The sequence below is a fragment of the Notolepis coatsorum genome, assembly GCF_963971535.1.
Source record: "Notolepis coatsorum genome assembly, chromosome: 8".
Lineage (NCBI taxonomy): Eukaryota > Metazoa > Chordata > Actinopteri > Aulopiformes > Paralepididae > Notolepis > Notolepis coatsorum.
Genome location: NC_140172.1, coordinates 86,359,858 through 86,387,142, shown reverse-complemented (window position 1 = coordinate 86,387,142; position 27,285 = coordinate 86,359,858). Strand labels below are relative to the sequence as shown.

Here is a 27,285-nt window from a genome sequence, read left to right as displayed (position 1 = left end):
GAATGATCTAAAGTTCATAGGATCTCTGTCAAACATGGGAATCTCCCTGGTTGGGAGTAGTGCCAGATTCTGCTGTGTGGCAAGTATCTCTGTAATGTCATTCTGTCTTGCCATGACATTTGATAGAACCTGGTCTGATTGGGTTTGACCCTGTTGTCCTGCTGTAGCTCCAGATGGTTGTAGCTGAAGCTGCACAGGGTGCTGATGCTGATATGGTGCATGTGGTTGTTGCCAAGGTTGTGGCTGAGGTAGCACATATGGTTGTGGTCGATACTGTACAGGTGGTTGTGGCTGTATATATGGCTGTTTGGGTCTCACTGCTTGTGGAGGCCTCTGTTGTTGTTGTTGTTGTTGTTGTTGTTGTTGTTGCTGTTGTTGTTGCTGTTGCTGTTGCTGTTGTTGCTGTTGTTGCTGTTGTTGCTGTTGTTGTTGTTGTTGTTGTTGCTGTTGTTGTTGCTGTTGCTGAGGTGTGTTCGCCCATGCATACTGGTCCAAGAGCTGTCTTTGCACAGGGGTTTTTGGAACAGTATTTATGGATGCATACTCTACCGGTGATTGCAATATCGGTAGTCCTTCTGAGGTTTCAAGAGCATGTGCTTGGTCAACATATTCATTCATACCATCCCCTCGAGGTTGCATGTTGTACACATACCCGTCCCCTTGAGTGGGGAGTGGGTGAGTTTGAGATGGATACCTCATGGTTCGAGATACTGAGTTGGTTTGAGATGATGTTTCATAACCATCCAGTACTTTGAGTTTGGCCGTTGATACAGCCATGTCTGTGTCAAAGTCAAGTTTATCCTTCTCAGCCTTTAATTCAGCCCTGGCTTTAGCCTTCTGCACCTTTAATTTAGCCATTAATTCAGTCTCCTTTAGACTTAATTCAGCTTGTAATTTAGCCTCTGTTAGATTTGATTCAGCCTTTGATTTAGCCTCCTGCAGCTTTAATTCAGCCTTTAATTTAGCCTCTTTTAGATTTAATTCAGCCTCTAATTCAGCTTCCTTTAGACTTAGAGATTGTCTGGCTGAAAGTGCAGTGGCACGTGCCTGAAGGATGGCCCGCTCAGTTTCAGCTCTGCGACGGGATGCAGATAACCTGGAAGAGTGGCTTCCACTTGATCTTGATGATTTTGATGATGATTTTGATGGGGCCCTGGCCCCTACGGCTGATACGCTATCCTCTGGGCTTACTGTAGCCTGAAGGTCCGTTTCCAGTTTATCTTGAGTCTCAACTGGCTTTTTCTTATACTCCTCCATCAACCAATCCTCAATCTCGTTAACCCATGTATTGAATCCATCTATTTTCGGTTTATACCATTGTGTTTCATCATCTCCACCATCATCCTGTAAATACAATTGTACAGACTCATTTACGATCTTAAAATCACTGAGTGCCTTATTGAATAATGCCATGTACGTTTTTACTCCTTCTTCATCCTTTGATATCACCATCTGTTTAATCTCATTTTGTTTGCGGGTGCATGCTGCAAGCCTCCCTTTACGTGATCCTCTTAATTGTCTCAGTTCATTTTCCGCGACCGTCAAATCCATGTTATCCGTCTCAGAAACCGACATCTTGCTTATATTTATCCGCCAATTCTTAACACAACTGTTTAATTATTTTATATTCCACAGCGCTGTGTGCGCGCGCAACGTACGTAGTAGTCCATAATTCATTGATAACTTTTACTCACGAACGCTCCTTTGATGTCCTCGGGATGATCGGGATGATTCACTCGCTCCGATGCCGTGGTTGATCGATTCCTTCCTTCCTTCCAACACCGTGGTTGATCGATTCCTTTTTTCGATCACAGCGTTTTCCAAACAAAAACCAGATTCCCTCTGCTGGCTTCCTCTTGTCATTTATTGAAGCGCGCCTCTACCTGGGTGGCTTCAACAACCTGACGAGTCCTCTTGTCACTTTATTGAAGCGCGCCTCTACCTGGGTGGCTTCAACAGCATACAATTTTCTGACTTAATGTAGCGACCTTTTCCTGGGTCCGCTTCTATTGGCAACCGGGGACGTGATCCGTACGCGCTCCATCCAAATAATAGTCTCCACACCTTGAGTTCCGTTATCAGATACCACAGATATCCGATTTATTTAGAAAATAAATGGTTTACATGGGAGAGGTGATCAAAGCGATCCTATTGTTCCTATAATGTTTCAAATGGTTCAAAGCGTTTCAAAGACTATCTAAAGCGGTCAGAAAATTGTATGCTTTCCCCGGTGGCTACACCACCCAGCTGATTCCTATCACCAATTTATGATCTCTGCCGCGCTGTGGCTGGTCCGCCTGACAGGTGATCCACCCACAGTACAACAGAGTCCATTCAATTGGCTACACAGATACTCATAATATTCCCATAAATCATATCCTTCTATTGGAAATAATAATAATAATAATAATGATAATAATAATACTAATAATAATAATAATAATCTATAACAAAAACACTCATATGGCCTTTACAATTAGTAGTAGCAATAATAGTAGCAGCACCAGTAATAGTAGTAGTAGTAGAAGTAATAGTAGTAATAGTATTAGCGGCAGTAGTAGCAGTGGCAGTAGTAGTAGCAGGGGTAGTAGCAGTAGCAGCAGTAGTAGTAGTGTTGGTGGTACAGTAGTATAAGTAGTAGTAGAAGTAGCAGTAATAGTAGTAGCAGCAGCAGTCGTAGTAGCAGTAATAGTAGCAGCAGTAATAGTAGTAGTGGTAGTAGTAGCAGCAATTGTAGTAGTAGTAGCAGTAGTAGTAGCAGCAGTAATAGTAGTAGCGGTAGTAGTAGCAGTAGCAACAGTAGTAGTAGACGTAGCAGTAGCAATCCTAGCAGTAGTAGTATTACTAGTAGTATCAGTAATAGTAGTAGTAGTGGTAGTAGTAGTAGTAGCAGCAGTAGCAGTAGTAGTAGTAGCAGTAGTATTAGTAGTAGTAATATCAGCAGCAGTAATAACAGTAGTACTAGCAGTCATAGTAGTAATAATAGTAGTAGTAGTAATAGTTGTTGTAGTAGTAGCAGCAGTAGTAGTAGTAATCATAGTAGTAGCAATAGTATTAGTAGTAGTAGTAGTAGTAGTAGTAGTAGTAGTAGTAGTAGTAGTAGTAGTAGTAGTAGTAGTAGTAGTAGTAGTAGTATCAGCAGCAGTAATAGCAGTAGTATTACTAGTTATTAGGGCTGACCCCTATTAGTCGATTAGTCGACTAATCGGTCGAAAGGAGCCGTAGTCGACTGGCCAACCTCTTAGTCGAATATATATAAAAAATAAATAAAAAGATATTTATAAAAAAAAATTATTACATTTTTTGTATCATTCTTTCCAAAAGAAAAGAGGCCTAGAAGCGTGGCTAACGCTAATGGCATGCATACCAGAGGCTAACTGCCTACGAAAACAGACACAGAGGCACTGAAAGAGGATTTCACCCATCTAATGAACACACTAGACTAGACAAATATCAAGATGTAACGGAACGTAGACCAAATGCTTCCACATTTTTATAGGATTCTAGCACATTTTCATAACAATAGCGAATATTACCGTTTTCATTGAGGTTTCTTACAAATTAACGATTCTTTCTGTTGTCCTTTATATGCCGATTATCATTAAAATCTTAAATTGTACCATATGTCCCCCTTTAGACAACATATGTAACGCTACCAGCGCACTTTTGTTAAGATAATTAGTTTACCATTCGCGGTCGCTATACCGAGGTCGCAGTAATAGTTTAGCGCTGTTCAGATCACGGCGAAGAATAGACACATCCCAGTGACCTGTGACCTGTGCTAAGGATTTTGGGAAATGTATTCATGTATTTTTCAACATTTTCACCTTTTAATTTTAAACCAATGCTGCCATCTACTGACAACAGAAAGTGTTGTGTATCGTCACCTTTAGAGTCACTTCCGTATACAGCGTCGCCCGAAACCCATTCTAGAGATTCCCACTTTTTACTGGGAATGGGGCGTGGCCGTATTTGGTCCCAGACAATAAGAGTGGCTGCGATTGGTCACTGTGACGTTATCCATCAGTGGACCAATTGCATGCTTTTGCAGAGGACAAGAAGCCTTCAGTCGACTCCTTCAGACATTAAGCACCCCCCACAGCCCAAATGGAATGATAAAAAATTTAAAATATTTTTAAATATTATACTTTTTTTTTGTCGACCAATAGTCGACTAACGGCAAATTTTGGCCAATCATAGTCGACTATCCAAATCCTTAGTCGGGGACAGCCCTACTAGTTATAGTGGTAGTAGCCGTAGTCGTTTTAGTGGTAGCAGCAGCAGTAGTAGTAGTAGTAGTAGTATTAGTAGTAGTAGTAGTAGTAGTAGTAGTAGTAGTAGTAGTAGTAGTAGTAGTAGTAGTAGTAGTAGTAGTAGTAGTAGTAGTAGTAGTAGTAGCAGTAGTATTATTATTAGTACTAGAGAGAGTCTGTAGTATTAGAAAGCATCTTACATTGTATATCCAGCGTTACAGAGTCTGTAAATACTTCATCGTTGTACGTAGTGACGCAGGTCAGAGACTCCTGGTGAGTGTCCCTGTTGGGAACCACAATGTACTCGCTTTTCACTGTAAAAGTACCATCCGAGTTGCGTACTTCCATGGTTGTGGCTTCACCAGGTACTCGAGTCTCCCATCTGAAAAGAAAAAAACATTTATATATATATATAAAGAGAGAGAGAGAGAGAGAGATGAAAGATTTTATAAAAATAAAAAATATTACTACTGCTTATACTACATTAGTACTACATTTACATTTACATTTAGTCATTTAGCTGACACTTTTATCCAAAGTGACTTACAAGTTCTGTACGACAAGTCATCAGGAAGGGCACAAATCTATCAGCTGAGTAACAATGTTCATCAAAGTCTTGAGTGCTACAGTGTAGGTTAGTTCAATAGGACAAGTGCATGACAATAGGGTTAGACTTTTTTTTTTTTTTTTTTTTTACTACTACTGCTAATACTACCTTACTACTACTGCTAATACTACATTACTCCTACTACTGTTAATACTACATTACTACTACTACTGCTAATACTACATTACTACTACTACTACTGCTAATACTACATTACTACTGCCACTAATACTACATTACTGCTACTGCTAATACTACATTACTACTACTACTGCTAATACAACATTACTACTACTACTGATAATACTACATTACTACTGCTACCTCTAATACTACATTGCTACTAATTAATAGAAAAATTACACATTGTCGTTTAACGTCACTGTGAAGCCCTAATTTTCCTTAGGGGATTAATAGAGTGTCTGTTCGTCCTTTCTTCATATATTTACTACAAGCATAAATACTGTGAAAACAAACCCAAACAAACATAGACTTACAAATACAGTAATACAGAGTATTATTTCTGTAATTTATATCACCTGATTGACCCAGGAGGCTTCCCATTGGCTGAGATGCATGTGGCCACTGGCGTCTTCTGATTGGTAGATTGGGCAACAAGGGTGGGCATGGCCAGACTCATCTGTGTGGTTGGACGAGCTGTGGACCAATCAGGAGAGATGATCAATTAGTAGTAGCAGTCGTAGTAGCAGTCATACCATAGTATTATTAGTATTGCTGCTTCTATATTATTACTATACTACTATACTTTTACAACAGTACTTCGTACTGTACACATTCAGGTTAAACATTCCTACTAATTAGTACAAATACTAATATTAATGGTACCTCTAATACTTGACAGTGCTTCTTCTACTTCTATTGTTGCTACCAGTATATCTTAATGTACCAGTACCATAGTACTTCTTAATGTACCAGTATCATAGTAAAGGTAGTACATCTCAATGTACCAGTACCATAGTACCATAGTACATCTTAAAGGGGAACTATCTTATAAATGGCCTTTTCCAGAGGTTTGGGGTTGTACCAACACTGTCCAGGTCTCAAATTCTCTTATTTGCGCATTCCTCCAGTTCAGATGTCACGAGGTCCTCCCCCACTGAACTAAGCCATTCTGAATTTAGGTCCCCTGTGACGATGTGAGAATTATTTGCATAATGATCTGCGTACCTCCGCGGCCACACCTTCTGTCAAGAAAGCTAGAGCCTTTGGGAAGTGTAGTTTAAAAAAAATGCCAACGCTCATTGAAAGCTCTGGGTGTCCTCTTCTCAGAAGGTAATTCAAAATGGCCGCAACACAAATACTATACATTTTCAAAAACTAAAATCTCACTAATAACACTTTAACCTATTGGTAAACAAACGTATTGATGAAAATATACATTATAACTGCTGTTGTGACATGGTTATGAATGTTTATTCTTGAATATGTTTGTAAAATAAAATATACGATATACTGTCACTCAAAGCGCATTGCGAGTATGGGCGGAGCCCAGCCAAAAACTGCTTGGAATCTGGAAGTGCAGAAACTGGTGCACTACAGTACTTGATTAGAAATACAAAACAATAAAAAAATGATCTCTCTTCCCCCTTCTCCCGCTCTCATTATGTCAAGTAGCTACAGGTGTGGTGTCAGCAAGGCAGCTGATCTGAGGTCTGTGGCAGGGGCGGAGCTAGGGGGTGGCTACCTGGGCTCAAGCCCCGGATGTATTCTGAAAAGCCCCGAATCTATTTAAATTTTTTTTTTTTTTTTTTTTTTTTTACAATTCATCATTGTTACATGAAAATATGTTTGCACCAGATTTAGCAGAAGCTAATTTCCATCTGTGGTCTATCCAGCTGCTAACTGTATTTGAGTGAGTTAAGTCTTGGTGTTATGGTAGACTCAGACCTAAGCTTTAAATCACAATCAACAAGTTGACAAAAACTTAATTCTTCCACCTTAGAAACATAGCTAAAGTACGGCCATTTATAAATCAAAAGGACGCTGAAAACCAGATCCATGCCTTTATCTCAAGCCAACTCGACTACTGTAATGCACTCCTTACCGGCCTCCCGAAAAAATACGATGATAACTATTTTATTGCAATGCACTATTGCATTATTTTATTCTATTTTACTAACTATTTTATTGCACTGCACTATTTTACTTTGTATCAGTGAATCATAGACGCCTGGCCATAAGAGCATTCGGAGCATCTCTGCTCTCCCACTATTGAACTTGGGGGAGCAAAGGTATGATCTTGCTCCACCACTTTTTGATTATATGAAAAATATGATATATCCCCCCCCAATATATAAATCTAACCATAACTACGTTATGGTTAACTGAGTTTTATAGTGAAAAGAGCAGCTTTATTGGTCAAGATTGAAGGCTCTATATTGCAGGAAATTGCACGTACAGGTTCATTAAATTCAAAAAAAATCTGTTGTGGAGGGGGTAGTGCCGGACCCCCTCCAAACCACCCCTTGCCTGCCAAAAAAAAAAGTAAAAAAAGAAAGAAAAAAAAAAGGTAAGTGGGCATAGGTACATTGATTGATTGATTGATTGATTGATTGATTGATTGATTGATTGAACATTTTATTAACAGATTGCAGAATGGGTACAATACAGTACAGTTCAATACACACAATTGTTAAGGGGATGCAGACCAGAGAAAGACTTTCATCTTGTTTATATCAGGGTCCCCCATTTCCAATTTATCATAACATATATGACATACATGACATACAGATAGACAGTACTGCTACATCTATACATTTATGACATACCAGATTTACAAATACAGTACTGTTTTTGATACAAGAAGAGTCTAAAAAAGAGAGTATATACATTTGACGAAGAAACTGTACATTGGAGGAGGTTGGTAGGTAGGAGGTTGGTAGGAAGGGTGGAGGGGGGCTTGGGTAGGTGGGGTGGGGGGGAAACTGTACATTGGAGGTGGTGGGGTGGGGGCGGGGGTTGGGTAGGCGGGGTGGGTAACTGTACATTGGATTATTGACTAAACCTTACTGGGTCCCAAGAAGAGGGTCTTGTGTATTATTGGGTTTAATAGGACATTTATTGTACAGTGGAGGGGGTTGCGTTAGGACATTTACAGGGGCCAGTTTCGAATTGCAGTCTCTCGTAGGTGCTCTTTGAGAGTGGTTTTGAAAGTGGGTAGTGATTCACATTCCTTTACAGCTGTGGGTAGGGTGTTCCACATTGATGTGGCATAATTGCGAAACGTGTTTAGTCCCTTGTTTGAGCCGAATCTGGGTTTAACATGATTTGTGGAGCTCCCTCTGGTGTTGTGATCGTGGTATTCACTGACCTTTGGGAAGTATTTTGACATGTACATGGGTACCTTAGTCGTGTAGTGTATCTTGTAGACCAGGCCCATTGCAAGTTGCTGAGAGAGAGATTAGGGATACACATTGTGTCAGACCTTTTAAGGGCATATAGCCAAGCCCCTTTTAGTTTGATTGATTGTAACCACGCCCCCCTTTTTGAACTTTTGAGCCCTCTGATTGGTCGAGGATTCAAGGAGATGGGACTTCCGGTTTCGAGGGGAGGGACATCCGGTTTAGGAGGGGAGGGACATCTGGTTACGGAAGGGGAGGGATTATAAGGGCGGGGACTTCCGTTTTCAGAATTTTTTTCAAAATAAAAGTTTTTCAGAAATAAAAGATTAAAAAATAAAAGTTTTTATTATTTAAGAAAAATACAATATGTATTTGTGTATTCCAAGGTTTTCAGAATAAACATTTCAGAATGTGTGTATTTGTGTATCTTAAGAATACGTATTTGTGTATTCCAAGGTTTTCAGAATAAACATTTCAAGTGTGTGTGTGGGGGGAATTAAGTTACAGAATGTATGTATCTTAAGAATAAGTGTGTGTGTGTGGATTTAAGAATAAGTATCTATCTTCAGAAATGTTCAATAGCCGTTCTGTCAGTTTGCTGTTTGTTTAAGCAGAAAGTGCTTTCTTCCAAGTGGGAATTAAGAAAAATATTTCTCTGTCAGTTTGTTGTTTCTGAGTGGCAAGCATCACCCCTGCTGTGTGTGTTCTCTCAACCGAGTGAAATGTCAAACTGCAGGTTCTCTGCAATTCTGAAAATCACACGATTCTGAAAGGGTGTCTAACAATGGAGGTTGGTACCAAGGAGGGTGTATGAAGATAGCGAATGGGAGGGCTTGAAAGTGCAGGATTCACATTGTGTCACTGGGGACCAGATTTACGACCTTCCGACTTCGTGGCGTGTGTGTGTGTGTGGGTGTGTGTGATTATTTTTTTTAAAGAAAATCACAAATGTAATGTGCCTATATTTTAGTTTCATGGAGAATCCCCAATGCATGTTAGGGGAATATTTTTTAAGAAATATACAATGTCACAATCTTTAGACATTTGTGTTCAGAAAAGAAAAACTACAAATTACAATGTGTCTATATTTTAGTTTCTTGGGTTTCCCTTAGTGATCATGTCTAAATAAAAAGAAAATACAATTGGCTTCATTGCTATAAGCCTTAGGCATCAAGTGCTCACACTCCATAAAACAGATTAAAGTGCTGCCCACGTCTGGGCTAGTATCAATACCAATACCCTTCCTTAAGGGTTTACATATATTGTATTATTATTCACATTAATTATTACACTGAAAGATATGATTAGGTATAAAAGTTATATGTGATAGCTTAAAGAGCTGTGCTGAAAATAAATGTCTGTGTGGGTGTGTGTGTGTGTTCGGGGGTGTGAATAAGGCCCTCTTAGGTGTTAAAACAGCCCATAGGGGCGTGACGTTTATCAGTTTAGAGGACATGCCGACTTAGAGCAGAACTATGGAAGGGTTCACATAACATAATTATGCTCTCTACTGGACTGTGTAACAATAATGCACAAAGTAGATTCAAGAGAACATGCAAATTATTTATTAATTTCAGCTTACATGTCTCTCAAGATATTGTATGAGGTGTTTTTAAAAGGGCGAATTAACTATTTTTTGTAGATTTAATCATTAGTCAGAAGGATAATGGTATTTTGTCAAGGGGGTGACATATATCACCCCCATGACACATCCCTACTTTGTAAGACAAACAGCTTTGGTGCTGTAATTACAGTGATTAGGCTCGTTTGCCTGTCTTCATTTTTTATCAATCTGCTTTTTTGTGTATTTTTAGGTGTTTGGTTATGTTTTATCTGTCATTTGGACCAGGTCTAACTCGGAAAAAAGGGGTCTATGATCTCAAATGACTACCTGGTAAAAAGTATACCAATTGTCATGCAAGAATGCAACTCTAATGTGTTACATAAGTAAAACAGACTATTTGCAAACAGCATTGTTCTAAACAGTGTATTACAAAATCTTTTTGTATCTACTATAGACAGTTTGTATTTATATCTTTGTCATATAAAAACATGTACTTTGGTAAAAACATGATATCACATAATCCTAGTGAATTCTGAATTTTTGACTGTCAATGATACACTTAAAAACAGACATGTCAACATAGTTTTTCTACCTGTTTACACAATGATAAGGTAAAAACAATACAGATGTATTTTTTAGAAGTTTAGTACGTTCAAGCCCCAAAGGCATTTTCTTTAAATTGGTCTAAGGTATACAACTAGCACATTTCTGAATTACTATGCAGAACAGTGTCTAGTTTTTTAGCCACACTAAATAATTGTGTAATATACTCAATATTTTGATAAGCATTAAATTCTACAGTTACACACGATAGGAGATATTCAAACAGTGTGCAGGGGACTTTCGCACACGCATCTGAACCATCCTGAGTACATTTGGATAATTGAATGTGACTTCACAAGTCTGTCCAGGGTTACTGATGTATAAAGGACCCCGTCCTGGATACATTCCTATCTGTGAACACCAGTGGCGTCGTTAGCCCTGGGCTTCCGGGGCTTTAGCCCCGGATGTTTTTCTCCTAGCCCCGGATCTAAAAATAAAAATAAAAATGTTTATGTTTTTTTATGTCAGCATTCCCATTGTCTGTGCTGAATGTTTGTTAGTGTTTGGTATTTTTTGTTGGTTTTTAGTACTTTTAAACATCCATTTTTAGTAGTTTTCATTTGATCCTATAATTTTTTCATTCACCGATTTGTGGACTTTTTTTTTAGTGTCCTGAAAGGCGCCTTATAAATCAAATTCATTATTATTATTATTATTATTATTATTATTATTATTATTATTATTATTATTATTATTATTATTATTATTATTATTATTATTATTATTATTATTATTATTATTATTATTATTATTATTATTATTATTATTATTATTATTATTATTATTATTATTATTATTATTATTATTATTATTATTATTATTATTATTATTATTATTATTATTATTATTATTATTATTATTATTATTATTATTATTATTATTATTATTATTATTATTATTATTATCATCATCCAGGAGGGAAAAGACACTTTGGATAGTAGGGACTGCATCTCTGCCTGTCCTGACCAGGAAACACTTTGCAACTGTGATCTCCTCTGGCAGTAGTTGGATATTGTAATGTGTGGCGAGGGGTTGCAGCAATTCCACTGAGAGAAACTGGTCTGAGGCTGGATAACATGCCTGTATGCCTCTAATAAGTTGTTATCCAACTCATGAGAACCTGCTCTCAAGCTCTTGCAGCATTCTGTCGACGACTGGATAGAACAGTCTCTGAGCTGAAGTCTGAGCTTGTGCCACAAGATGACTCAACTACATACTCGTCCATCCTTTTCTGCTTCCTCCTTTGGCTGGTAGTATGTTTCCTCAATCCAAAGGCCATTACATATGGCCTTTGTTCTGTCATACATGTCCACTGCCATCTCTGAGGTGCGATAACCTTTGAGTGTGTCCTGCACTGTGCTTTTAAATAGTACAGATATTGAAGATGTGCACTTTAACGCAGCAGCACCTGGAGCCATCCATACCCATGTCCAGTGTCCTATAATAAGCTTTAATCGAACCCTGGTTCATTTCCTCGGATAGTCCGGTTGGTTTGGGGTGGTGTGAAAGCTCATTCACTCTTGCAAGTGAACCCTGCTGCGGTTCATTTGAGATGTGAATGCAAAGCGGACCAAAGGCAGGAAAAGACCCAAAAATCGAATCTTTTTTTTATGAGAAGACTGAAACATATGTATATAATGAAACACACAATACAGTTTTTTTTCGATTGCCTAAGCATGATTTTGAAAACAGGGCCCGGTGTTTCAAAACACACAATTAGCACAACCACACACACAATTATCAGAACACATCAGATCCTTTGCTAAATTAAACACTTGTCAAAACCATACACTAATTTATAAAAACTACATTTTGTTACCATATGAAACACACGTTTCATATGACTTAATTCTGTTTGAACCAGTTACACACACTGCTGTGCTTAACCTAAAACACATTTAGCAATTCTACTTCTCAGTGATTAGAGTACTGTAAGTGAAGTACGCAGAGAATGTGCAAATATACAATAAATTCACCAAACACTACACAAGACCAATGCTGTGATGAAAATATAATTTATTTATCTACATATACCCAAATCAATGATGCAGACTGATGAAAAAAATTACATTTTCTCTCCATATACCAGGGTTCGAAATTAACGGGGGCTTGGGGCATAATGCCCTTGAAAATGGACAAAATGCCCTCGAAAATCAGTTAAGGGGGGCACAAAATGCCCCAGACAGTTTACAATTATATATATATATTTATCCGGTAATGGATCGTCTGTGTGTCGTACGGTTCAGATGACGCGCAAATAAAAACTTCATTTGGCGGAGCCGGGAGAGGGGGGCACTGGCTGCAGGCAGCAGCAGCACTAGCACTGCAGCCAGGTGCTAGTCAGTTTGTGTAAATGGCAAGCACAATATAAATCAATCTTCATTACGACTTTAAAAACATAGCCATTAACATTACATAGGCCTACACACATCTTGCCATAGCGTTAGCAGTTTGTACTACACAACGCATGTTGAACTATGGTAGCACTAGCCCCAGCTAATAGTCAACGAAATGTTACCGTAGCTAGTGCTACTAGCTAGCAGCCTAGCAGAGGAGGAAATGAGAGTCTGAGAGGCGGGGTGTTTAAAGACAATGATAGGCGTTTATTCAACATCCAAGAAGGCTAACATACAACTGTGTTTTACTAACTCCAACCGGGACTATTGCTGCTTTCGTGCTGCTTGTTGATGTTATGAACTCCTCCTAACGTTACCGGAGCTGAAGGTGCCACACGCTAAAATGTCCGTGGGGACCCGGCGCCAACCCATAGATAGTTCCAACTCAACGAATTACGTAATCCACCACAGTTGCACTCAATATTTAAATAATGTTAGTCTAAATAAATGTAGACAGATACATAATAATTTCAAGCAGAAAACGAATCTTACCATTAAGAACTGACAATCAGGGAATTTAAACATGGTTGACATTGTTTTTTTGTGTTTATATTAAAGAAAGGAAAGTCTAGTGTGGCTGAGCATATTGTTTGTTTGCATTAAGTTAATACTTTGACAAATGTAGCCTATATTTTTCAGTCAGTTCGGTCTTTGTGTGCCAAACATTATTTAAGGCTGTAAACACTGTAACACTGTAAACCTTTTTTTATATGTGAATGAGAAGAAATGAGAAGCATGTTTAGATTTGAGTGTTATTTTTTTTTTTTATAAAAATTAATGTATATCGAACCGAACCGAAAACCGTGACCCCAAAACCGTGATACGAACCGAACCGTCCATTTTGTGAACCGTCCCACACCTACCGTTTATCATAAAAATGCAGTGCCCCCGAAATACAAAAAAAAAAAACCCAAAATCAATTAAGGGGGGCAAAAAAAGCCATTGAAAAAAAAAGTTAATTTCTAACCCTGACATATACCCAAATCAATGATGCAGACTGATGAAAATATAAATGTTCTCTCCATATAACCAAATCAGTCAACATTTCAACATGGAGAATCACAACAATACATGTCCCAGTTTTCATGCTACTATGTGCATAACACTGTAAGCTCAGCAAATATCAGACAAACATAAAATACTGTATCCAGTACAGGTTAAAATTACAGTAAAACAAAAAAAAAATAAAAAATTTGTTGTGATTCTCCATGTTGACTGATTTGGGAAAATGGGAGAAAATGTAGCAGATTGATAAAAAATGAAGACAGGCAAACGAGCCTAATCACTGTAATTACAGCACCAAAGCTGTTTGTCTTACAAAGTAGGGATATGTCATGGGGGTGATATATGTCACCCCCTTGATAAAATACCATTATCCTTCTGACTAATGATTAAATCTACTAAAAATAGTTAATTCGCCCTTTTAAAAACACCTCATACAATATCTTGAGTTTCCTTCGACTGTCATATGGTCAGGGAACAGGACAAATTTTCAGACATGTAAGCTGAAATTAATAAATAATTTGCATGTTCTCTTGAATCTACTTTGTGCATTATTGTTACACAGTCCAGTAGAGAGCATAATTATGTTATGTGAACCCTTCCATAGTTCTGCTCTAAGTCGGCATGTCCTCTAAACTGATAAACTTCACGCCACCATGCAGTGTTTTGACACCTAAGAGGGCCCCAATTCACACCCCCCACACACACACACACACCCACACAGACATTTATTTTCAGCCCAACTCTTTAAGCTATCACATATAACTTTTATACCTAATCATATCTTTAAGTGTAATAATTAATGTGAATAATAATTAGTGCTGTCAGGCGATTAAAATTTGTAATCTAATTAATTACAGGTTTTGTAATTAATTAATCTAATTAATCGCATTTTAATCGCATATTTATATTTCATATTCATATAAATATTTAAAATTCAAGGACATTACATTATTGTGGCAGGTGACTGATCAATTAAATACACCAAGAAGAATGCTTTAGAAATCAATTTTATTAAATAAATAAAATAAATAAAATGAAAACATACCTCTCAATAAGGTAACATTTGTTGCTGATACAGCTAACAGTTTACACTAAGCTACAGTATCCTCAAATCAGGGTCTACTGCAGGGTCTACTGCAGGATCTAGTGCAGGGTCTACTACAGGGTCTACTGTATGCATGACATCTATTCCTCAGCTTGTTTACATTGTCTGAGTGTAAGGCTGCCCTCTTCTTTTGGACTATGTGACCTGCAAGTGAAGAATGCTTTAGAAATCAATTCTATTAAATTGAATAAATAAATAAATAAAATGAATGAAAACATACCTCTCAATAAGGTAACATTTGTTGCCGATACAGCCAATAACAGTTTACACTAAGCTACAGTATCCTCAAAAATCAGGGTCTAGTGCAGGGTTTACTACAGGGTCTACTGTATGCATGACATCTATTCCTTGAGCCAATTGCTAAGACAAACAAGCTTCAGCTTGTTTACATTGTCTGTGTGTAAGGCTGCCCTCTTCTTTTGGACTATGTGACCTGCAAGTGAAGAATGCTTTAGAAATCAATTTTATTAAATTGAATAAAATAAAATGAATGAAAACATACCTCTCAATAAGGTAACATTTGTTGCTGATACAGCCAATAACAGTTTACACTAAGCTACAGTATCCTCAAAAATCAAAACAGCCCACAGCAAGCTAGTGTCTGGGGGCATGACTACAGGGTCTAGTACAGTGTCTACTACAGTGTCTGGGGGCATGACTACAGGGTCTAGTACAGTGTCTACTACAGTGTCTGGGGGCATGACTACAGGGTCTAGTACAGTGTCTACTACAGTGTCTGGGGGCATGACTACAGGGTCTACTACAGTGTCTGGGGGCATGACTACAGGGTCTACTACAGTTTCTGGGGGCATGACTACAGGGTCTACTACAGTGTCTGGGGGCATGACTACAGGGTCTAGTACAGTGTCTGGGGGCATGACTACAGGGTCTACTACAGTTTCTGGGGGCATGACTACAGGGTCTGGGGGCATGACTACAGGGTCTAGTACAGTGTCTGGGGGCATGACTACAGGGTCTAGTACAGTGTCTGGGGGCATGGTCTACTACAGTGTCTGGGGGCATGACTACAGGGTCTACTACAGTGTCTGGGGGCATGACTACAGGGTCTACTACAGTGTCTGGGGGCATGACTACAGGGTCTACTACAGTTTCTGGGGGCATGACTACAGGGTCTACTACAGGGTCTGGGGCATGACTGCAGGGTCTAGTGCAGGGTCTAGTGCAGGGTCTACTGTATGCATGACAAATCTATTCCTTGAGCCAATTGCTAAGACAAACAAGCTTGTTTACATTGTCTGAGAGTAAGGCTGCCCTCTTCTTTTGGACTATGTGACCTGCAAGTGAAAATAGCCTCTCACATGGCACAGAGGTAGCAGGAGTAGCCAGATATTTGCGAGCAAGAGGAGACAGCTGTCCATAGGCTTTTGCGTGAGCTGCCCACCACTCCAGTGGACAGTCATTCATTCCGATGCTGGGCTCAGCTTTGTAGAGGTCTAATTGTCCTGACAGTACCCTGACTTCATCTGAATCAGAGTCTGAAGACAGCAGGAGGAGGGTCCTCTTCGCTGGTGGCTCGTCCTCTGTGGCTTGTGGAGCAGCTTTGTCTGCTTCTGGTCCTGGCAGCATCTCTTTAAGCCAGGTCCACACCTAATAAGAGGGACAATTAATTAGTTGCATAGGACTTTTCATGACAGCCTAAGGACTTAACACTGGTCTTCTCATTCACACACACACCTCATCCCTCTCGTCCTTTGGTACGCTCTTCAAGTCCTTGAATCGCGGGTCGAGGGCTGTAGCCAGCTTCAGCCATCTGTTGTTGAGGGTCGCTTTGCGTGCGTCCAGGTCCTTCGTGAAGCTGGCCTTGAACTTGACCATGTAGCCCGGATCCTCCTCGTTGAGGTCCATGATGCGGTTTAGGTGGCAGAGTGCGGGGAGCACCACAGAGCATGAGACGTAGGTTTCCCCTCCAAGGAGCTCAGTCACATACCTGCAGTGAAACAAGAGAGCGAGAGAGAAAGAGGTGAAGGTGTGTGTATGAGAGGGAGATAGGTGTGTGTATGGGGGAGAGAGGGGGGGTGAGGTGTGTGTATGGGAGAGAGATAGGTGTGTGTATGGGGGAGAGAGGGGGGGGGTGAGGTGTGTGTATGGGAGAGAGAGGGGTGAGGTGTGTGTATGGGGGAGAGAGGGGGGGGGTGAGGTGTGTGTATGGGAGAGAGATATGTGTGTGTATGGGGGAGAGAGGGGGGGGTGAGGTGTGTGTATGGGAGAGATAGGTGTGTGTATGGGGGAGAGAGGGGGGGGGGTGAGGTGTGTGTATGGGAGAGAGATAGGTGTGTGTATGGGGGAGAGATGGGGGGTGAGGTGTGTGTATGGGAGAGATAGGTGTGTGTATGGGGGAGAGAGGGGGGGTGAGGTGTGTGTATGGGAGAGAGATAGGTGTGTGTATGGGGGAGATTGGGGGGTGAGGTGTGTGTATGGGAGAGAGAGAGTGGGGTGTGAGGTGTGTGTATGGGGGAGAGAGAGAGAGGAGGGGGGTGTATGGGGGGAGAGAGAGAGGGAGAGACACTTACCTGCAGGGCTCAAGTACAAGCTCCAGCTTCTTCAGTTTGTCACACTCTGTGGGGGTCAGCATGGACAGCTTGTGGTTCTGTTGGGCCAAAGTGGCAGTCACAGCCTCCTGGTTCCTCAGGTACCGTGAGATCATGGCCAGTGTCGAATTCCACCTTCCAATTCAATAAAATAACTATTAGTCCCACTGGGGGTTGTTAATGCAGCATGATGCAATTGTACAGAACACAAAGAAATAAACACACACACACACTAAATTTACCCTAAGCATACAACAGGTAGTTAAACAGTCTCACCTTGTGGATACATCTTGTATCATGGGCTCTTTTGCTTGTCCGAGGGCAGTCTGCTGCTGCTGCAGTTCTTCTGTACTGGCAGGGCTGTGCTTGAAGTGGCCTACAATCTTGCGGCACTTTGCCAGGGTGGTGTCAAGGCTTCTGTCCTCAAGGGAGACTGTGATGGTTCTTTGCAGCACGTGTGCAGCACATGGCATGTGCTGGAACGGCATATAGCGCGCTGCTGCTATCATATTACGGGCGGAATCAGTCCCAATAGATGTGACTTTATCTTTTATATTCCACTCCTCTATTACTGTGTTGAACTGTTCAGCACACGCATCGGCGAAATGGCGGCCCACAGTTTTGGTCACCGTTAATGCAAATGATTGCAGTTTCCACTCAGTATCGATCAAGTGCACTGTGACACCCAAATAATTATGATTGCCCACCGACGTCCAGTGATCACCCGTTAGGGCCATTGGGCCAGCCCGTGCCAACACTTCTTCCCTCGCCTCCCTCTCTGTGTCATACATGTTGTGGATCCTTTTCATCACTGTAGCTCTCGAGGGTAGCTTGTAATTTGGGTCAGACGACGCTATTCGAAATGACTCCGCTAAACCCTTATCTTCCACTATAGCTATTGGCCTACAATATTTTGCTATCCACTTCGCGACGCTGTTGGTTAGTTTGTCTGTGGTGGATTTACTCAACCGTTTGCCTAACGGTAATTCTCCAAGAGTGGTTTGACGAAGCGTGCGAGTTGCTCTGGAGCTAACGTTAGCTACACTGGAGCTGCTCGAACAACTTGCCTGGACATGTTTAGCGTTCATGTGATACGTTAGACTAGAGCAGCTTCGGTGATACGCAAATTCTTTTTGACATAAGCTACATATTACAATGGTCTTGTTTACTGTCCCATCTATATTCTTTTTGAAATTGAACTTGCCGTTCATAGGTCCCAGGAGTATCGCCTCGGGTGATGCTGACATCTTGTTCCAGCTGAGCTAATTCCTTTGTGTGTTTGTTTTGTTTGATAGACGACGCATGTGTGAAGTGACGATCAAGTAGGCTACGGGTCATTCAATGGGCCAAGTTTAATACGCCCAACTCAAGCGTGGATTTCAAAATAAAAGCGCACCGATTTGCCACTTGTCTAAAGTAAATATAGGTCGGCTGTAATTAATTTTGCGTCAATTTTCATAACGCGATAATTTGCTGTGTAATTAATTAATCTAATTAACGCGATAAACTGACAGCCCTAATAATAATACAAAAACACTGTAATGCAGCCTTTTTAAAATAATCTATTTTAAATAACGCTTCACCGGACCGTATTAACGATACATTCAAACCCTAGACCCCTGCAGGCTAATGAAATGGTGCACTTTGACACCCAAAGATCACTAAGGGGATACATTTGTATTTTCTGAACCTATACACTTATTCTGAAACTTTATTCTAAACATATACACTTATTCTGAAACTTTTTTCTGAACACAAGTGTCTAAAGATTATGATATTCTCCAAGAAACTAAAATATAGGCACATTACATCAATATAACAAAAAGAAATGTTAAGGTGAAGTGTCTAAAGATTGTGACATTGTATTTTTCTTAAAAATATTCCCCTAAACATGCATTGGGCATTCTCCATGAAACTAAAATATAGGCACATTACATTTGAGGTACAGCAAACTATATTGAATGGGTTTTTCGGGGGGAAAAAGAGGATGGAGGGTATTGAGGGCCTATAGTTTCAAAGTTTTTTAAAGTCCATTACAGGCCTTTTCCCCAAACTCGTTGCTATTTTCAGGGTACTGTGACATAAATTGGGGTTAGATGTGTTGGTGAGGTATGAACCATGCTAAATACGGTAGTAGACCTATAAATGTAGGCCTAGCATTGATACAGTAGATGGACATTCATGCTTTGAAGTGATCTATATCCAAAAATAAGTCTTAATTTAAGACAGATGAAATACCCCTATTGAAACAGTTAAAACAGCTTGGACACACACACACACACATATTTTCTGAACTCTTTTTGTTGTTTTGTATCACAAACAGTGCTGTATTTGGAATCTGGTATGTCCTAAATGTATGGATGTAGCATTACTGTCTATCTGTATGTCATATAGGCCCTGATGAATTGAAAATGGGTGACTCTGATGAAACAAGACTAAAGTCTTTCTCAGATCTGTAACCTCTTAACCTTGTCAAAGACTCATTTTCCAGTCAACATTGTATTAGTTTTACGAAATAAGAAATAATAACTACAGCTTCTCTGTAAGCACTGTGTCCCAAACTGTCAAATAGTTGGTATTACACCATTTAGATTTAGTCATTTTAGCTGACGCTTTTATCCAAATTATAATTATAATACAACTCTGTCAGCTGTGTAACAATATTCATCAAAGTATTGCATGTTATAGTGTAGGTTAGTTTATTAGGACAAATGTATGTTTAGGGGAATATTTTTTAAGAAAAAATACATTGTCAAAATCTTTGGTCAGATTATGTTCATGTGAACCCATCCATTGTGTGAACAAAAAATATGCTATGAGTATAATGTTCTACACTAACTTTCATGTTACAAAGATATAAACCATTTGTATTTGAATGTCCCCACCTCCCTAAAACAAGCCAGAGTCACGCCCCTCATAAAAAAACCATCCCTGAACCCTACCGTCATAGGCAACTACCGTCCTGTCTCTCTTCTCTCCTTCCTTTCTAAAACACTTGAACGTGCTGTATCCAACCAACTTACTGCTTATCTCTTACAGAATGACCTCCTAGACCCTAATCAGTCAGGCTTCAGGACTGGTCACTCCACAGAGACAGCCCTTACTGCGGTCACATAGGCACTTCACTTAGCAAAAGCGAAAGGCCTCTCCTCTGTCCTGATTCTCCTAGATCTATCTGCAGCCTTCGACACAGTCAACCACCAGATCCTCCTCGCGGCCCTCGCAGGAATGGGAGTGGCTGGCTCTGCGCTGACATGGCTGTTATCATACCTCAATGACCGCTCCTACCAAGTGTCATGGAGAGGGACCCTGTCGGCCACCCGCCCCCTGCGGACGGGTGTCCCCCAGGGCTCGGTTTTAGGACCTCTTCTCTTCTCCCTCTACACTAAATCACTGGGTAACATTATCACGTCTCATGGCTTCTCCTACCATTGTTATGCCGACGATACTCAACTCTTCCTCTCCTTCTCTCCCTCAGATATCCACGTCTCTGAGCGGATCTCGGCCTGTCTGTCCGACATCTCCGCCTGGATGACGACCAACCATCTCAAACTGAACCTAAGCAAAACAGAATTGCTCCACCTGCCGGCCAAATCCTCCCCCCTGACCGACCTTTCCATCACAGTCGAGAATGCAGCTGTGACCGCGTCCCCGACCGCCAAGAACCTTGGTGTTGTCCTCGATGACCAGTTGAACTTCTCTGCTCACATCGCAGCGACAACCAGAACCTGCCGATTCCTCCTGAGCAACGTCAGAAGGATCCGCCCCTTCCTGACAAAAGAAGCCACCCAACTCCTCGTCCAATCAACAGTCATCTCCCGCCTCGACTACTGCAACGTACTGCTCGCTGGCCTCCCGGCCACTGCCACTAAGCCTCTTCAACTCATTCAGAACGCAGCGGCCCGCCTGTTCTCAAACCTACCGAAGTCGGCCCATGTCACCCCACTTCTTAGGGACCTGCACTGGCTCCCCATTGCTGCACGAATCCGCTTCAAGGCCCTCGACCTAGCATACCGTGCGGCAAAGGGAACCGCTCCCGCCTACCTCCGATCAATGGTCTCTAACTACACACCCTCAAGACCCCTACGCTCTGCATCTTCTGGCCGCCTCAGACCTACTCCTATCCAAGCTCCGGGAGGGTCATCAAAGAGAAGTCGCCTATTCTCAGTCCTTGCCCCACAATGGTGGAATGAACTACCCACCCCAGTTAGGACAGCCGAAACACGTCCAATCTTTCGCCGTCGACTAAAGACGCACTTCTTCAACCATTATCTGAATTAAAAAAATGTAAAAAAAAAATCTAACCCTAACTAACCATACTGTCATGCACTTGTCCTAATAAACTAACCTACACTGTAGCACTCAACACTTCACACACCCACGCCTCTGCAGAAAGGAGAAGTCGGAAGGTCGTAAATCTGGTCCCCAGTGACACAATGTGAATCCTGCACTTTCAAGCCCTCCCATTCGCTATCTTCATACACCCTCCTTGGTACCAACCTCCATCGTTAGACACCCTTTCAGAATCATGTGATTTTCAGAATTGCAGAGAACCTGCAGTTTGATATTTCACTCGGTTGAGAGAACACACACAGCAGGGGTGATGCTTGCCACTCAGAAACAACAAACTGACAGAGAAATATTTTTCTTAATTCCCACTTGGAAGAAAGCACTTTCTGCTGAAACAAACAGCAAACTGACAGAACGGCTATTGAACATTTCTGAAGATAGATACTTATTCTTAAATCCACACACACACACTTATTCTTAAGATACATACATATTCTTAAACCACACACACACACACTTATTCTTAAAATACATACATTCTGTAACTTAATTCCCCCCACACACACACTTGAAATGTTTATTCTGAAAACCTTGGAATACACAAATACGTATTCTTAAGATACACAAATACACACATTCTGAAATGTTTTTCTGAAAACCTTGGAATACACAAATACATATTGTATTTTTCTTAAATAATAAAAACTTTTATTTTTGAATCTTTTATTTCTGAAAAACTTTTATTTTGAAAAAATAATCTGAAAACGGAAGTCCCCGCCCTTATAACCCCTCCCCTTCCGTAACCAGATGTCCCTCCCCTCCTAAACCGGATGTCCCTCCCCTCGATACCGGAAGTCCCGCCTCCTTGAATCCTCGGTCAATCAGAGGGCTCAAAAAAGGGGGCGTGGTTACAATCAATCAAACTAAAAGGGGCTTGGCTATATGCCCTTAAAAGGTCTGACACAATGTGTATCCCTAATCTCTCTCTTTGCTGTACTCTGTCGTCTACTCTAAGCCATCCTAGGTTGTCAAAGTGGGCAGGGGTGAGGTGGGTTTTAAGAGTAAGGTCAAGCAGTAGTCTGACCGGTTTGTTTTGAGATGTTTGTAATTTAGTTTTTAGCACCTTCAGGGGTGTAAAAAGTACCCATAAATTATACTTAAGTGAAAGTATGTGTACCATCTCAAAATCATACTCAAGTAAAAGTCAGAGTATCTGGCTAAAAACACACTTGAGTAAAAGTAAAAAAGTTTCTACTTTTAAATGTACTTAAGTAATAAAAAGTTAAAGTAAAAACGTTGTTTTATTCCAGGGGAATGAAATGTTCCGTTTTGTCCTCTTCATCACTCGTAGTATCGTTTGTGGCCATTTTATGTAGCTTGTCACTCTGACTGTCTATTCTTCTGATAGCAGGTGTTTAATCAAAGATCCCCGCTTTCTAGTCTTGCACAAGGACCAATCAGCATGGGTATGGGCGGGTTAATTTTCCAGTTAGTTAGTTCGGCCAGAGAAACAAATATACTAATTAAAATATTTGGACCTGCAAGATTTGTACTTTGTAGGTCTGCATTTTAAATGTAAGGAGTAAAAAGTATGTTTTTTTTATGTAATTGAGTAAAAGTACAAGTATACAAACCTAATAATACTAGAGTAAAGTACAAATCCCCAAAAACAGTACTTAAGTATTGTAACAAAGTACAATTACTCAAGTACTTTACACCCCTGATCCTGGTATATAACCCCGCCCCAGACACAGAGAAGCTGTCAGATCGTAATATCTTGTTACGTTATTATTGCTCGTATTTAGGTGTTCTGTTTCATGTAGTTGCTTGCCTCGCTCTCATGTTCATTCGACCCTCTCTAACTTGTATTCTCATCCTCTTTCTGCCCTTAAACGAGGCATCACCCCCTAATTTTAGTAGCTCCCACATCGCACGCACCTCCAAGAAAGGAGGCGGAGTTGCTCTAATTTATGACTCTAAGCACAACTTTACATCCGACGCAAACTGTAAGTTTTCCTCGTTTGAGGTGCTCCTGTTGCATCCCTCTCCACCCAACAGAAAGTGTGGCGGTCTGATTCCTACCTCCACTGCATCCTTTGTAATGGCTGTCCTATACCGCCCCCCAGGCCCTTACACCCTCTTCCTAGATGAATTTTCAACTTTCATCTCTGAGCTTGTTATGCGCTCAGATAACATTTTAATTGTTGGTGATTTTAACATTCATTCCAATAAAACTCTAGATCCCCTAAATAAGGCTTTTACCGACATCATTGACTCTGTCGGTCTCATTCAAATCGTTGACCAACCCACTCACAGTGGTGGGAACACCCTTGACCTAGTCCTAGCCCGCGGTCTCACTGTGTCAAATTTGACCGTCTCCCCCTATGTTCCTGCTCTCTCAGACCACTACCTCATCAAATTTCAAATTGATCTGACGGTTTCTCACCCAGACAGTGTAGAATCCTACATGAGCCGTCGTATTAACGCCTCAACTGTCCCAATTCTAGTTAACTGCCTACCAGACACCCTCTCTCCCTTCCTCTCTTACTCTGGCCCCCTTGATCTCTTTACAGACAAACTTAATGCCGCCCTTCGTAGCACGCTCGACATTGTCGCTCCCCTTAAACCTAAAATTAAACGTGCTCCGCAAAAACTAACTCCCTGGTTTACGGAGGAAACGCGCTCCTTTAAAAAGGCTTGTCGCAAACTTGAACATAAATGGCGTTCGACCAAACTCGAAGTATTCCGCCTCGCCTGGAATGATAGTTTACGTAACTACAAAAAGGCACTCTCACTTGCCAAAACCTCTTAGCTCCAGGCTCATAAATGAAAACAAAAACAACTCAAAGTTTCTGTTTGACACAGTTGCAAAACTTACGCAGAAACAACCAAGTGCCCTAAACCATGCGTTCTCGGCTAACGAATTCATGACATTTTTTACCAAGAAAATTGACCTCATTAGAGATGAAATTGTTGCTTTACTCAACAATCAGAGTCCCTCCCAACCTTTGACGGGCATTCCCCGTGACTTTGATTCCAGTCATACGCTATGCTGCCTTGAAAACGTCTCACTTAGTGCCCTCTCTAAACTGGTTGGCGCGGCTAAACCTTCAACCTGTCTGTTTGACCCTCTCCCAGCAACTCTCATCAAAAAACTCTTCCCAACTCTAGGCCCTGCCCTACTCAATATCTTCAACACCTCTTTGTCTACTGGCGTGGTGCCCCTGGCCTTTAAATCAGCCGTCATTAAACCACTACTTAAAAAACCGAACCTCGACCCTCTAATCTTGAAAAATTACAGACCTATCTCCAATCTTCCATTCCTATCCAAAGTGTTAGAACGGATCGTTGCAACGCAACTTACTGACCATTTATCAAACAATAATCTTAATGAATCATTTCAATCTGGCTTTAGAGCCTTACCCTCCACCGAAACGGCGGTTACCAAAGTCACAAATGACTTACTGCTCTCTCTTGACTCAAACCTCACTTCTGTGCTCTTATTGCTTGATCTCAGTGCAGCCTTTGACACTATCGATCACTCGATTCTTCTAGGTCGGCTTGAGAATCATGTTGGCATTCGGGGTCTCGCACTAGCTTGGTTTAAATCCTATTTAACTGATAGAACACACTGCGTGGTCTATAATGATTTAACATCTGAGACCCTCCCAGTGCAATGTGGTGTCCCACAAGGCTCTGTCCTGGGCCCTTTGCTATTTTCGATTTACATGCTACCCCTCGGCGATATCATACGCAAATTTGGCATAAACTTTCATTTTTACGCTGATGACACCCAATTATATATACCTATTAAGCCAAATGATTCCTCCCAACTACAAAACCTTGAGGCCTGCTTGCTTGCCGTCAAAAAATGGATGTCGCAAAACTTTCTACTCCTTAATGCAGATAAAACTGAGATGTTAATTGTTGGCCCCCCAAACCACAGAGGCCTGTTTCAGGACATCTCCCTTAACTTTGATACCTGTCATGTATCCCAGAGCTCCACCATAAAAAACCCCGGAGTCATTTTTGATTCCTCCCTCTCATTTAATGCACATATAAAAAATGTCACCAAAATTGCATTCTTCCATCTTCGTAATATCGCAAAAATACGCCCCATTTTAACTCTGGCTGATGCTGAAACCCTGATTCATGCTTTTGTCTCATCACGTCTGGACTACTGTAATGCACTTTTTTCAGGCCTACCTAATTCAAGCATCAAAAATCTTCAACTCGTGCAAAATGTGGCTGCACGGATACTAACTAGAACTAGAAAATTTGATCACATCACACCAGTTTTGTCCGCCCTACATTGGCTTCCTATCCAAGCCCGTTCTGACTTTAAAGTGCTACTCCTCACCTACAAAAGTTTAAATGGGCTTGCACCACTCTATCTATCCGATCTCATCTCCCGATACTCGCCCGCTCGTGCTCTGCGCTCACAAAATGCGGGGCTTCTATCGACCCCTAGGGTTAAAAAGAAATCCGCCGGCCACAGAGCCTTTGTCTACCGCGCTCCCTACCTGTGGAACAAATTACCTGCCGTCATCAGGGGCGCCTGCTCTGTCGAAGCTTTTAAATCCCTGCTTAAGACTCATCTTTTCTCTCTCTCCTTCAACCTACCTTGATCTCACCTGGTCGGGGACTGACCTTTAGATTAATCTGTGTAGTTTAGTTATGGTACAGGGTACTACATGGTACCACTGGGTAGTTTACTATAGGGTAGTTTAGTTAGGGTACAGGGTACTACATGGTACCACAGAGTACTACATGGTACTGCATGGCACTACAGGGTACTACATGGCTCTACATGGCTCTACATGGTACTACATGGCACTACATGGCACTACAGGGTACTACATGGTACCACAGGGCACTACAGGGTACTACATGGCACTACAGGGTACTACAGGGTACTACGGGGTACTACATGGCACTACGGGGTACTATAGGGTACTACATGGCACTACAGGGTACTACATGGCACTACAGGGTACTACATGTCTGCTCCTTTGCAGCACCACAAACATGGGAACTCTCTAACTCTTCCCCCCCCCCCTCTTGCTGTCCTGGAGTGTTGACCGGAGTGTTGGACGCCCCGTGACGAAGGCCGGGAGATTGCGACCCCCTCTGCGTGCCCCCCTGTCTCCGGAGGTCTCGTAGTGGTGACCGGAGTGCCGGATGTCCCGCGATGATGTCGGGGAGTTTGCGACCCTCTCTGCGCCACCCCCTATCTCCCTGTCTCCGGCTGTCCCTGAGCAACGACCGGAGTGTTGAATGTCCCGTGACTAAGACGGGGAGGACGTGACCCTCTTTGCGCCGCCCCTGTGCCTCAAATAGATCCGCTATCAACTCTATCTTTAATCTTTCAAAATGTTCAGTTGCTATCGCTATTAGCTCTATCTTTAATCTTTCAAAATGTACAGTTGCTATTGCATGCACTCATCTGTGTTTCACCACACACATGAGTGCATGCTTACCAACTGTCCGTCTGCAACACTAATATCACCAACATCTAAGAAGGGAGATCCCCCCTTGAATGGCCCTTCTA

The 27,285-nt window shown here is 41.2% G+C and overlaps 1 protein-coding gene across 1 annotated transcript in view; it reads right to left on the bottom strand.

The window, feature by feature from the left end:
• Positions 1-27,285, bottom strand: part of LOC311233501 (nectin 1a-like) — a gene marked incomplete at both ends in the record, with an annotated part of 112,718 nt that overhangs the window by 62,757 nt on the left and 22,676 nt on the right. The window contains 2 exons of the mRNA XM_084320468.1: positions 4,454-4,635; positions 5,400-5,517. Of these exons, the coding sequence (XP_084176594.1) occupies positions 4,454-4,635; positions 5,400-5,517 (300 nt within the window). The remainder of the gene's footprint in view (positions 1-4,453; positions 4,636-5,399; positions 5,518-27,285) is intronic.